Genomic DNA, 12860 nt, shown 5'->3' on the forward strand with positions numbered 1-12860 from the left:
CTCTGTCAACATTATGAGGAAAAGCAGAAGCAATTGTTAGAGACAAGAAATCACCTTTGTAGCCAACAAAGCTGAGCTGCAAGCTCCTGTTGTGGTTCGGGTGACTGCCATGTATGTCGTCATTGGTTTTCCATGACGTTCTTGGCAGCTTGTTCCTTCAACGGTCAGCTCCACACTTGGCACCTTCCTGTCGGGAATGGGACCCACATTTGCCCCCAACCCCGGTGCGTTTCCTCCTGAGATGGCCCAAGCGTTCCATGGGGACCAGATGAGTCGATCACTGCATTGAAGACGACGAGTGTAAACCTCAAGCATAACATGACGAAGCAAAGAGAAAACATTATGAATCATTTCCCTCTACCGTGCTTTCCCTTCGCCATGCCTCTAGGTGTCCTCCACCCCATCCAAGAGAACTCTCGCCAAATACAGATTTCAACCAACACCCAGTCCAAGTTGTCCTCCCTAGCGTCTAGTATAATACAGAACCCATGTATCGGTAGTAGTAAACGTCCCTAACTGCTGAGTTGTCCAGCGTAGAATTGAAAAATATGCTTTTCGTTTTATGTGCGAATGTGTGATTACAACAAATATCGAAGAAACGGCTTACCGCCCGGGTTTGTCGTGGGGTTGATGCAGCTGAAGCAGCTGGCACAGCCAAGATGCTACATTCGCGATCATGTTGTCGGCCTAGGAGTACAAGGCCTCAATGAAGTAGATGAAGCCGAATACCAGGAACGCGATGGCGCCTCCAACAGTAACTTTGTGTGATGTGTTAGCAAAGAGTCACGTATGGGACGAATATTTGGGGACGCAACTTACCAACTTTGAGACTGACCTTGCCGGCAATGGCTCTGCCTCCAATGACTGCAACACCAGTGCAGCAGGCATGGCCCAAGACGGCACCCAAAGTCACCCACCAATAATCCTGACCAGCCGCCATTGCAATGGTAGCAATTTGACTGCGGTCACCCCACTCTCCAAGGAAAGTCATGACAAATGTCTGCACCCACGCAGGGCTCAGGAGCAGCGAAAAGAGATTGCTCAAGCCAGATACAAATCCACCGAGAGCGTTACGACCAGACCGGTTGCGGCTCTCGGGCGAACTCGAAGGGCTGCGAGGAGGAGTGGGGAAGCGAGACTTGGATCGGGACTTGCGAGTGCCAAGGCCCATTTCCAGAGCATACGGTGAAACACTTGATCTTCTACGACCGTGCTTTCTGGCCTCCTGCTCTTTTTCTGCCAACTCTTGTTCCACCTCCTGCATCTCGGCGGAAACACCCTCGTCCGGGCTCATGGCAAGACCTTCACGCAGCAGTCGGACACCAAAGACGGTGAAGAGCGCAGCGGCGAGAAAATGCGTCAGACGCTCCGAGATTAGGGCAGGCACGGCGTGACCCAACATGGCCGAGAGGACAGTCATGGCAACCAAGGCGCTGAGAGCGGCCGTGAAGACCACCATCCGGTCATGCTTCATCGCCATCAAGGCAGCAACAAGGAACGTCTTGTCACCAATTTCAGAGAAGAGAATCATGGTGAGAGACAGGACAAACGAGTGGAAAGGTCGAATAAGGCCTTCGGCTTCATCGTCTCCGGAGCCCGAACTCTGGCCCTTGCTCCCCTTGGTGATGTCCAGATGGTCGATGTTGGCGGCTGAATCAGGCAAAGGAAGGGATTTGTCGTGGGTCTTTTCGGGAAGGTCTGCCGGTTTCTAAATCACTGTTAGCAATCACATGGATATTGACCAGGTTATACTGAAAACCAACCTCGAGACCGGAGACATCCTCTGACGTTTTATCTCTGCCCTCGCCATCTCCAGCTGCGGCCAGGATCTTCTCCTGGTCAGCGTGTGGAAGGGGAGGTGCTTCCTTTGGTGCCTGGGGCTTGTTTTCAACCTTTTCGCCAGTCTGCTCTTTGAGCTTCCGCTCCTTGTCCTTCTCGCTCACGCCGCCCTCCAATCCCGTGGTGCCCTTCTTGGGCTCCGATCGATTCTTGTCATCCATGACTCCGTCGTTGCTGTCCGGGATCTTCTTTCCGTCAATGATTGTAGGATCGGTCGGCCGGTCTTTCAGGACAGGCAACTCGGAGGATTCGGATGCGCTGTCGAGCTCGACGAAGGGACCGGCATGGGGCCTGCCGTCCTTGCCGTCAATCGGCGCATCCTTGGTACCATACTTTTTGACGGCAGCTGGTGTGTCGATGATGGGGTCTGATCTGTAGGAGTCGGCGGCAACCGAGTCCCTATCCAGCTGCCGTTCGGCGAGAACAGCGGTTGCGGCAAGGGACTGTAGGAGCAGGAGAACGAGTGGCGATTGCTTATGACGCAGCTTCATCGTGGGCTAAAGACGTGACAGCAAGGGAATGCTATTTCTATTTTGTATGTCGTGGTGTGACTGCCAACGTTCTACTGTAATCGCAACGAAGGAAGGCCGAAAACCGTTATGCCGTGGCTTTTGTCGTATGGCGCAAATCGGGGGCCTACGTGCTGCAGGTAAGGTCAGGAAACCGTGTCGATGCCGCCGCGTGTTGCAGTTGTTGCGATTATGATTATGTTGTCTTCTGCTGAAAAAGGTATACACAAGGGATTGTCAGAAGAGAAAGAGAACGAGCTGCGGGTTAGAAGCCAGCAGCAAACACGAGAACGGTTGTACTGTAGAGATGGAAAAGTTGAGGCGAGGTTGTTGGAATGCTGGCCTGCGCGGATCCTTGCCAGGGGGTTTTCTGGGGATGAATTTCTTAGCGGGCTGCACGGGAAAGGGTGTTTCACCGCACAGCCACTCGAATCTAGATTCTCTACCACTCGGGGGGCTCAACAGCATAGAGGGTAACATTTGGGTGGGAAATGTCCAGGACAACCCCGAAAACCATATCTGAATTACGTGATCAGATCATAGCGTCGTCAGTGTAAGCGTAGGTATACCAGCCACGGGGGTCCCTACTTGTCTGCTATCTTTGCAGCCTGGTCAACTATTGACTTTTCCAGGCCAGTTGGCTATGTTTTGAGATCTGGGCTACTTAGTATCTGCATAGATTATGATCTTGAAGCTTCTTTTGAAACATTTTAAGAGAGGTTTTGCTCAGGCAGATTTGCAAGACTTGTTGTGTTCAGTCCATGACATGCTTTCAGGTTTCAGCCACGGAGCAAAAGCAGCTTCTAACCCTAACCCTTACAGCAACATGCCAGGCAGTGACCATGGATCTGCTTCTGACTCTTCAAATTTCGTGATTTCGTTTTTGTAGGTGTAAAAGCTATTCTCTAAACTCTTTAACTCGCAGCAGAAACTTACACCCCCAAAGCGACTTTCCCACCCAGCTGCAAGACCATTTTCTCACCCAACCTTCCACCACAACAACGTATGGTCTGTGCGGCGACCGAGCCCACCAAACCTCGAAGCTCGTGCCTTTATCAAGTTCGTGCGTTAAGGAGATCACGTGAAACAATGGATGGAGTAGCCCAACTGAGAGCCAAGGCCTTTTTGGCCAGCAGCATTGGCAGCGTGCCAACACGACTTTTGTCGCCAACGCGTGGGATTTCACAACAACCTCACGACTTCGTTCTTGGTAACCCTAACCCCAACCCTTCTCTATCGCACAGTTTTACTGACTGTCATCAAAGCCACGATTGCAGAGAAACAGCAATTGTCATCAGCCCAAAACATGTCTGGACGTGGCAGAGGTCGCGGCAGAGGTGGCGCTGGCACCGACACAGGTGCAGGTCGCGCCCGGCGTTCGACTCGACAGGCCGCCGCTGTACAGCAGCAAGAACAAAGTGAGCCCACCCCAAGCATCAACACCCAGTCTCCTGCTCAGCAGAGCAACCAAGCCATTCCGTCTCAGGATGGGCTCATGGGACCCCCCCCGCCTCCGGGCATTAAGAATGTCCAAGGTCCAAGCGTGTACCAGTTCTCACGAAGAGGCGCTCCCCGAAGTGAACGCGGCGGAAGTCTGGCAAGCCTCAACAGCGTTGCTGTCAGTGACTCTGTGTACACAGCAATGACATCCCAGGCGGATCATCTGAGTGAGTCGGCCAGCTTGCCCGGTTCTCCCATTGTCGAAGGTGCCGACCTTGATTTGAACTTCATATTTCCTAGTTTGTTCTTATTGTTTTAAATTGGGTTTGATGAACTGGTTGCTGACAATGTTCTAGACACTACTGGACTCCCAGGTGCTGCTTCGGGAACCCCCATACGCCCAATTAATGTGCCAGTTCGAGCCACAAGTGTCCCGTTTTCTGTGAAGTACGAGACCCCTGGCAAGCGGGCGCGTCAAACTGTGTTCATGACCCGCAGATTACGCGACCTCAAAAACACAAGCGTCGAGTTCTTTGAGCATCTCTGCACTGATCAAGACAATGAAGGATGGGAGGAAGCCCATGAGCAGATCCGCTTTATCTATGATGCTTTCCGGAGGGTTTACGTTGGTAAGAACAGCGAGCCTACCATTGATCCCTCCTTTGTTCTTGAAGCCATGGGGCACCACGAAGGCACTCCAGCATGGTACGAGGCTTACCGGACTGTTTACCTCGCCAATCTCGCCGCGCTTCTTCAAGACATCCAGACAACGGAGCAGCAGGATTACTTGCCTCTCCTTCAGTCCTGGGAAGATGACTTCCCCAAGTTTTACATACCAAAGGACCAGGACATTGCGGGTGTTTCTGAGATGGTGATCGATATTCGGACACAGCTCTCAATCTTCACCCTCAAGAAGTTCCGACAAGATGGCTCCATCGACTTTCATCCATACGAAACGATTGCCAAGATTTGGAGCGGCGAGGATATTTCGGCCAGCAAAGTGGAAGCTGCCTTGGGAGGAAACCAGGATGAGCTTCAACTGAGACCTGTTGACCCTGAGGACCCCGACTCAGCGCTGCACAGTGAGAGAGCGTGGACGCGGCTCAGATCGCTGTGCGAGCACTTTCTCAATCAACATTTGACGCCTGGTACCGAAGACGCTTTCGACCAAGCACTCAAGCAACTTCAGTCCACTTATGACTTCTCTGAGTTTGTCAAACATCTCCGCGCGTTGGTCGAGGACAGCTTCCTCCGTACCAAGGAGGCTTTGGATGCTGCGGAACTCCCTCTGCCTGGCCAGTCATCCGATGCGAGTAGGATTGACTCGCAGATTCAAACCCAACTGGAAGCCGACATGGCTCAAGATCCTGCTTCGTCATACAACGTCGGCTACCCTTCCTCATTGCCGACTTACCCAAGGATCCCCTATCCGGAGTTTAGCCAAGAGTCGAGCCCTGGATTCAGTGATCAGGCGCCGCGAAGCGGTTTCCAGAACGGAGCTATCTACGCTCAGTCTGCCGCACAGGTGACGACGACAACCGGCGGTAGGAAGAAACGCGGGGCAGCTGCTGCGGATGCCAGCGGTGACCAGGAGAATACTCAGCCGAAGAAGCGTGCTAGACGCAAGAAGAATGCCGATGCAGAGTCCGACCCGTCTGCCAACGGCCAAGTCGTTCCTGTCCAGCCGGCAGCTCCCATTCAGTACCCCCCTCTCCCCGGTACTCAGCTGGAGCCCGATTTTGATGCTCTCACTCAGCGATCCAAGGAGATATCGGCTGCCAATCGGAAGGCCAGAGAGCCGCAAGTGCGCTCTGCCTGGGTGCGGAATGATGTTCGGGAGTTGGTCAAGGCTGTTCACACATACGGCTGCAAGTGGAGTGTTATCGAGAAGCAAATCAAGGAGGGAAATATTCATTTCGAGCGGCCTCGGGATCAGCAGGCCCTCCGTGACAAGGCGCGCTTGCTGAAGCAAGATTTCCTCAAGTAAGTCAGCCTGTCATGGTGATCAGCACAATGCCTTGACACAGATTACTAACGTTCATTTCTCTCCAGGGTCGATGGCGTTCTCCCCCAGGGCTTTGATCTCGTCGTGCTGGGGAAGAAAGAGAGAGAAGCCGTCAAAGCTTGCGGCAAGAACCCGGACCGCAAAGAATCTGATCTCGATGCCAACGGCCATCCAATCAACACGGAATTCGGCGATTCCGTCACCGCCGCGGCCCATGCGGCACCTGTTGCGCAGATGGACGCGCTTCCTTCTCCCCCGCCCCACGATCCCCAACTTCTCCAAGGTGCTGTGCATGGCGTGCAGGACAACGATATCGGTATGGATGGCGGCCAAGATGGCATGCAAGATAATGGGTTTTCCGAGCACGGTAAATCCGAAGCTGACCCGGTACACGACCCGGCGATGGACGCCTCTGCCGAAGCTCAGCCTGTGATCTCGGACCTGCAGCCACTTACAACTGTCTAGGACGCAGATTCTATAGCACAGTGGGCGTCGGACATTGGTGAGCCCAAGTAAAGTCGACTTATCCCCTCCATGACCGGTGGTCTGCCGCCAATCCTCTGGTTATAACTATTATGAAGTTTTTTATTATTTTTTTTTTTTTAGTCTTTTACATGGGAACCGTTGGGCGAGAAAAGATGTTGAATTACGTTAATGGGCACCATCGGTAGTATCTCCGTCAACTTTATGCGGACTGGAGAGGCAGCGAGTATCATTGTTTGTTAAAGTTTGTACCATCAAGGAAACCAAAAAATGGGTTGGAAAACTTGGAGTTTGATAGTTTAGCTAGGAGTTACAGTGTTTGTAGGGCTTCTTGTCGGAATAACAGTAGTCAACATGGCTATTTGTACAACTGAACTCGGTACTGCATCGTGACATGCTAGCCACCTACGGTTCCCTAATCTACAAGTTCAATGCTCTGTTTGATGTCGTCGAAAGGGGCGTGCACGTGACCCCACAATCCGCAACATGGCAGCTGGGGGCTGGTCTGTGCGTCTCATTGCTACCCCCTGGGCTGTGGGGGCGGTTTGGTGGCCGCTGAATGGCGCGGGCATTGGCCAGCAAGCCATCCATGAATTGGCAACGTCGCGAGTTGGATTTCGAACTGCTGAGCCCGACTTCCACACAGCTCTACCAGCGCAAACCGTCTCGTTCTGCCCACCATGAGCTACGGGAAGAAGGACGAGGATGCCGATACTGGTCTGGTCAAGATTGACCGGACCCAGGTTTTCCAAGAAGGTAGGAATCAACCGCTGCTGTTGCGTTGTGCAGTGGCCATCAGCTAATTACGAACTGGCGGTGCGCAGCTCGACTGTTCAACAGCTCCCCCATCCAACCGCGAAGATGCCGCATTCTCTTGACCAAGATCGGCCTGCTCCTCTACACGGGCGAGAAGTTCCCTACCACGGAAGCAACCACTCTTTTTTTCGGCATCTCGAAGCTCTTCCAGAACAAAGATGCCAGTCTGCGCCAGATGGTCCACCTCATCATCAAGGAGCTCGCCAGTTCCGCCGAGGACATCATCATGGTCACGAGCACCATCATGAAGGATACTGGAGGCAGTACGGATGCCATCTATCGCCCAAATGCCATCAGAGCGCTCTGCCGCATTATTGATGTACGAGCTGCGGCGTCCAAGTGTCTCCGCCCAGCTGGCTAACACTCCTAACCAAACAGGCTACCACTGTCCAGTCCATCGAGCGAGTCCTCAAAACTGCCATCGTCGACAAAAACCCCACCGTTTCCTCTGCCGCTCTCGTCTCGTCGTACCACCTCCTCCCCATCGCCAGAGAAGTCGTCAAGAGATGGCAAAGCGAGACCCAGGAGGCGGCTGCCAGCACCAAGTCGTCCGGTGGCTTCTCGCTCGGCTTCTCTTCGTCTTCAGCCAACCTTCCCGTGAACAACTCCACGATGACCCAGTACCACGCTATCGGTCTGTTGTACCAGATGAGGATGCACGACAGGATGGCATTGGTGAAGATGGTGCAGCAGTTCGGTGCGGCCGGCGCTGTGAAGAACCCCGCCGCCATCGTCATGCTCGTCCGTCTTGCCGCCCAGCTGGCCGAGGAGGATGCCCAGCTCAGGAGACCGATGATGCAGCTGCTGGATGGCTGGCTCAGGCATAAGAGCGAGATGGTCAACTTCGAGGCGGCCAAGGCTATCTGCGACATGCGGGATGTCACCGACGCCGAGGTTTCGCAGGCCGTCCACGTCCTCCAGCTCTTCCTCACCTCTCCTCGCGCTGTCACCAAGTTTGCGGCTCTTCGTATTCTGCACAACATCGCCTCGTTCAAGCCCAATGTTGTCAACGTCTGCAACCCCGACATTGAGCTCCTCATCTCCAACAGCAACCGTTCCATTGCTACTTTCGCCATCACCACCCTGCTCAAGACCGGCAATGAGGCTAGTGTGGATCGTCTCATGAAGCAAATCTCCGGCTTCATGTCTGAAATCACGGATGAGTTCAAGATTACCATCGTGGAGGCCATCCGCACGCTTTGCCTCAAGTTCCCTAGCAAGCAGGCCGGCATGCTCCAGTTCCTCAGCGGCGTCCTGCGCGATGAGGGTGGCTATGAATTCAAGCGCGCCGTGGTGGAGAGCATGTTTGACCTGATCAAGTTTGTCCCCGAGTCAAAGGAGGAGGCTCTCGCCCATCTGTGCGAATTCATCGAGGACTGCGAGTTTACCAAGCTTGCTGTTCGCATCCTGCATCTCCTTGGTGTGGAAGGTCCCAAGACCTCGCAGCCTACCAAGTACATCCGGTACATCTACAACCGTGTTGTGCTTGAAAACGCCCTTGTTCGCGCCGCCGCCGTCACCGCGTTGGCCAAGTTCGGTGTTGGCCAGAAGGACCCCGAGGTCAAGCGCAGTGTGGACGTTTTGCTCACCCGCTGCTTGGACGATGTGGATGATGAGGTCCGTGATCGTGCTGCGCTTAACCTCAGCCTGATGCACGAGGAGGATGAGTTGGCGACGAGGTTCGTCAAGAACGACAGCATGTTCTCTCTTCCATACTTTGAGCACCAGCTCGTCATGTACGTCACATCTGATGACAAGTCTGTGTTTGACGACTCTTTCGACGTCTCCAAGATCCCAATTGTCACCCGGGAGCAGGCCGATGCGGAGGACAGGACGAAGAAGCTCACGGCCACCACACCATCGCTCAAGCCACCAAAGACCGGCCCCACCAAGGCTGCTCCCTCGGCGGCCGACGCCGCGGCTTCTGCCACAGCTACCGCGCAAAAGTATGCCCGGGAGCTTTTGGCCATCCCAGAGCTCAAGGAGTTTGGTGCCGTGCTCAAATCCTCGCCTGTCGTGGAGCTCACGGAGGCCGAGACCGAGTACGTCGTCAGCGTGGTCAAGCACATCTTCAAGGAGCACATTGTGCTGCAGTATGAGGTCAAGAACACGCTTCCCGACACCGTACTAGAAAATGTCTCCGTTGTGGCTACTCCTTCGGACGAGGAAGAGCTGCAAGAGGTGTTTATCATTCAGGCTGAGAAACTGGCTACGGATGAGCCAGGCAAGATCTATGTTGCGTTCCAGAAGGTGAACGGTGAAGGGGCTCTTCCCATCGCCACCTTCAGCAACGTTCTCAAGTTCACCAGCAAGGAGATTGATCCCACTACTGGCGAGCCAGAGGAAACTGGGTATGACGACGAGTACGAAGTTTCCGAGTTTGACTTATCGGGTGCCGATTATGTGGTGCCGGCGTTTGCTAGCAACTTTGCGCACATCTGGGAGCAGGTGGGCGCGCAAGGGGACGAGGCTGAGGAGACGCTGCAGCTGAGTGGGATGAAGAGCATAGCGGGTATGTTTTTCCCCCCCACTTTTACTACGATATCGTTGGTTTGCTAACATGTTTTTTTATTTTTGTTAGATGCCACTGAACAACTAGCCAAGGCACTGTCACTCCAGCCTCTGGAGGGCACCGATGTACCAGTCAACCAGACGACACACACGCTCAAGCTGCTGGGCAAGACGGTCGGCGGCGGCAGGGTGGTGGCCAACGTCAGGATGGCCTACTCATCCAAGACGGGCGTGACAACCAAGATCACGGTGAGGAGTGAGGAGGAGGGTGTGGCGGCTCTTGTTATTGGTTCTGTTGCTTAATGACCTGTTTGGCGTTATACCTATTTTATTATACTTGGCCGTTGTTGGTTGTTTTTGGTTTGCGTTGGGGTGGGGGGAAGGCGAGGGAAAATTGAAGAGAATTATTAACTACAATGGAGGGTTTCTGTGCAAAGTGAGAGATGAATGGGTATGTGTTTGGTTACGGAAAATGGAGGGCGGGGGATAAGGGTTGACGACTGGTGTGAGACAAAATGCCGAAGTGTAGGCATCTGATGAATACAGTGAAAATGGGTGGTTCAACAAGGTACATGCTGGAGTTGTGTGGTGAGTTGATGTTTTGACATGTGATGCCGTGCGGTGAGGGGTGAAGTCATTGACAGACGGGGGCCAGATGATCAGCTTGTCGTTGCCAAGGAATCCAGGCGGGCGTTGGGTTGAAGTGCATCATCGGCAAAAAGTGGGTTAAGTGATGCATTGGAGATCGATAAGATTGGATAATCGGCGACCCTTGCACGGGCTAAGCAACAAGTCAAAAGTGGGGTTTGGGTTTCTCCAACCTCTAAAAGTTTTGAGGAACAAGACCTGCTGTTTGGTTCGAACGGGGTTCTATAGTTTGGTTGATCGTCTGTTTTGAGGAGAGGACGTAATTGGTTGTTGCCTGGATGAGATGAACTGATTCGGGGTACACGGTTCAGCTGACTGGCGACTTTCTTGGTGCCGTAGATTTGGACAATGCGGCAGCGGGAATTGTGAGTTGGAAGGGTACGAGAGTAGCAGAAATTGGGACAAAACCCATGACGCACTTTCCCACCACCGCATCACATTTCCCTGTTTCCTGGTTGGTTGGTTGGCTCATTTCACCTCTTTTTATTTTTGATATGCGGTAGCAAAGCAAAAGACACGAAACCTGTCCCTGTCCAAGTCCAGACGGTCGCGATGCGGAACGCGTAACAATCTACTTGCTGCGAAGAAAAAAAGAACGGAAAAAAAAACATCTCAAGGAGGGGTCCCCCCTCTTTCTTCCTTTTCGCATCTTGACCACTACCTGTGCATGAGAAAGCTCCACTCTGGGCATTCTTTACTTTCTCCAGTCTTCTTGCCCCGAGTTGAGGAGCCGCTCTTCTCCTCTCCCCTCTTTTACGTCCCCGAGATCGCCGGTTGTTGTGTTTTCTCTTTTTTTTCTCTTCTGCCGGTTTTCTCTTCCGCCGGTTTCCTCTTCCGCCGGTTTTCTCTTCCAGCCGGAAAAGGGCCTCTCTTCAGCAGTAAGGGAGCACAACAATAGGCGCGACGCAAGTGTCTGCGAGAAGCCATCTCCCAGCACAAATCAGCAAAGAACACGCCGCCATAAACCCCGTCATAACCTCGACTCCTCTTCCCGACCGAAAACAACCATAACTCCTCCCGCTGACGAAGCCGCTTCCGAGCGCACCTTTTACCGACCATGGTCTACGTCCGTCAAGAGCGGCTCCCGGCCCTCAAGCAATACAAGTACTCCTCGGTCGACCACTCCCTCGTCTCGAAATATATCCTCAAGCCCTTTTACACCAACGTCGTCATCAAACTGTTCCCCCTGTCCATGGCCCCCAACCTGATCACCCTGACGGGCTTCATGTTTGTCGTCGCCAACTTTTTGACCCTGCTCTGGTACAACCCCACGCTTGACCAAGACTGCCCGTCGTGGGTGTACTACTCCTGGGCTGCCGGTCTCTTCCTCTACCAGACCTTTGACGCCGTCGACGGGACCCAGGCAAGAAGGACGAAGCAGTCTGGCCCGCTGGGCGAGCTGTTCGATCACGGTGTTGACGCGCTGAACACGAGCTTGGAGGTGCTGATTTTTGCGGCGTCGCAGAACATGGGGCAGTCTTGGAAGACGGTCGCGACGCTGTTTGCGAGCTTGTTGACGTTTTATGTCCAGACCTGGGATGAGTACCACACCAAGACTCTGACGCTCGGGATTGTCAACGGGCCGGTGGAGGGGATTTTGATTCTGGTGGGAGTGTATGCCTTGACGGGTTACAAGGGGGGGGCGAGTTTCTGGCAGCAGGGGATGCTGGCTGCTGTCGGGATCCCGCAGGAGATTTTGGGCCTGACGATCCCCGAGGGGGTTTATAACATGAACTTTACCGAGTGGTACATGGTTCAGGGAACGGTTGTGTTGGTTTACAACACTGTCGAGTCGGCGAGGAATGTGATTCGGGCGAGGAGGGCGAAGGGGGACAAGTCGCGGTATGCTCTGGTCGGGCTGGGACCATTCTTCGCGGCATGGGGGCTGATTGTGGCTTATCTGTGGTTGCAGCCGGGGATTTTGAGGGGGCATTTGGTTCCTTTTGCGCTGTTTGCCGGGTTGGTGAATGCGTATAGCGTGGGACAGATGATCACGGCGCATTTGGTCAAGTTGGATTTCCCCTACTGGAACGTCATGGTCATCCCTCTGGGCTTTGGGGTGGTGGATTCGCTTGGGCCGTTGCTGCTGAAGCATAGCCCTATTCCTGGCCTGGGGTGGCCGAGTGCCCTCGGGGATGGGGTGTATCAGGTTGCGTACATGTTCTGCATGCTGGGGATGGCGGTGGGTGTATATGGGAGTTTTGTGGTGGATGTGATTGTGACGATTTGCGACTACTTGGACATTTGGTGCTTGACGATTAAGCACCCGTATGTTCCTGAGGAGGAGGACGAGAGCAACGGGGAGTTGAAGAAGAAGAATTGAGCGGGGAGGGGAAAGTGAAGTTGAACTCGGTGGGTTGGGAGGTGGAAGGGGCGAGACAGGAAGACGGAAACTGGGTTATCCTAATGGTATACACAGGAAGAGGCACATGGTGGCGTATGAGGGAGGCGGTTTGAGAACCATTTTAGTTGTGGCCTGATCAGTTTGACCGGCAAAACATTGCAACACAACAACATGACGATTTGATACCTCTGTAGTTTTTTTAGTTTTTTATGACGAATCTGGCTTTGGTGTTTCATGGGAGGGTATATATAGACGGATAGCTTAG

At 53.6% G+C, this 12860-nt stretch overlaps 4 protein-coding genes across 4 annotated transcripts; 3 read left to right on the forward strand and 1 right to left on the reverse strand.

Moving 5' to 3' along the window:
- Window positions 1–687: 687 nt before the first annotated feature.
- Window positions 688–2781, reverse strand: GDT1 (GCR1-dependent translation factor 1; the record flags this gene model as incomplete). Its single annotated transcript, XM_062886464.1, has 3 exons — window positions 1764–2781; window positions 820–1708; window positions 688–758 (listed from the first exon to the last, which is right to left on the reverse strand). Exons 1-3 carry the CDS (start codon window positions 2328–2330, stop codon window positions 688–690), a joined length of 1527 nt encoding a protein of 508 aa, XP_062749552.1. The 5' UTR covers window positions 2331–2781.
- An 873-nt stretch (window positions 2782–3654) lies between these two features.
- QC762_120310 (uncharacterized protein) lies at window positions 3655–6258 on the forward strand (the record flags this gene model as incomplete). The annotated part of the gene is made up of 3 exons (XM_062886465.1): window positions 3655–4015; window positions 4163–5771; window positions 5841–6258. The coding sequence occupies 3 exons, from the start codon at window positions 3655–3657 to the stop codon at window positions 6256–6258; spliced, it is 2388 nt and encodes a 795-aa protein (XP_062749553.1).
- A 698-nt stretch (window positions 6259–6956) lies between these two features.
- SEC21 (coatomer subunit gamma) lies at window positions 6957–9906 on the forward strand (the record flags this gene model as incomplete). Its single annotated transcript, XM_062886466.1, has 4 exons — window positions 6957–7032; window positions 7101–7411; window positions 7471–9604; window positions 9674–9906. The coding sequence occupies 4 exons, from the start codon at window positions 6957–6959 to the stop codon at window positions 9904–9906; spliced, it is 2754 nt and encodes a 917-aa protein (XP_062749554.1).
- Window positions 9907–11308: 1402 nt separating this feature from the next.
- Window positions 11309–12574, forward strand: EPT1 (Phosphotransferase; the record flags this gene model as incomplete). Its single annotated transcript, XM_062886467.1, has 1 exon — window positions 11309–12574. One exon carries the CDS (start codon window positions 11309–11311, stop codon window positions 12572–12574), a length of 1266 nt encoding a protein of 421 aa, XP_062749555.1.
- Between the last annotated feature and the right edge of the window lie 286 nt (window positions 12575–12860).

The sequence above is a fragment of the Podospora pseudocomata genome (assembly GCF_035222375.1).
Source record: "Podospora pseudocomata strain CBS 415.72m chromosome 1 map unlocalized CBS415.72m_1, whole genome shotgun sequence".
In the NCBI taxonomy this organism is placed as follows: Eukaryota; Fungi; Ascomycota; class Sordariomycetes; order Sordariales; family Podosporaceae; genus Podospora; species Podospora pseudocomata.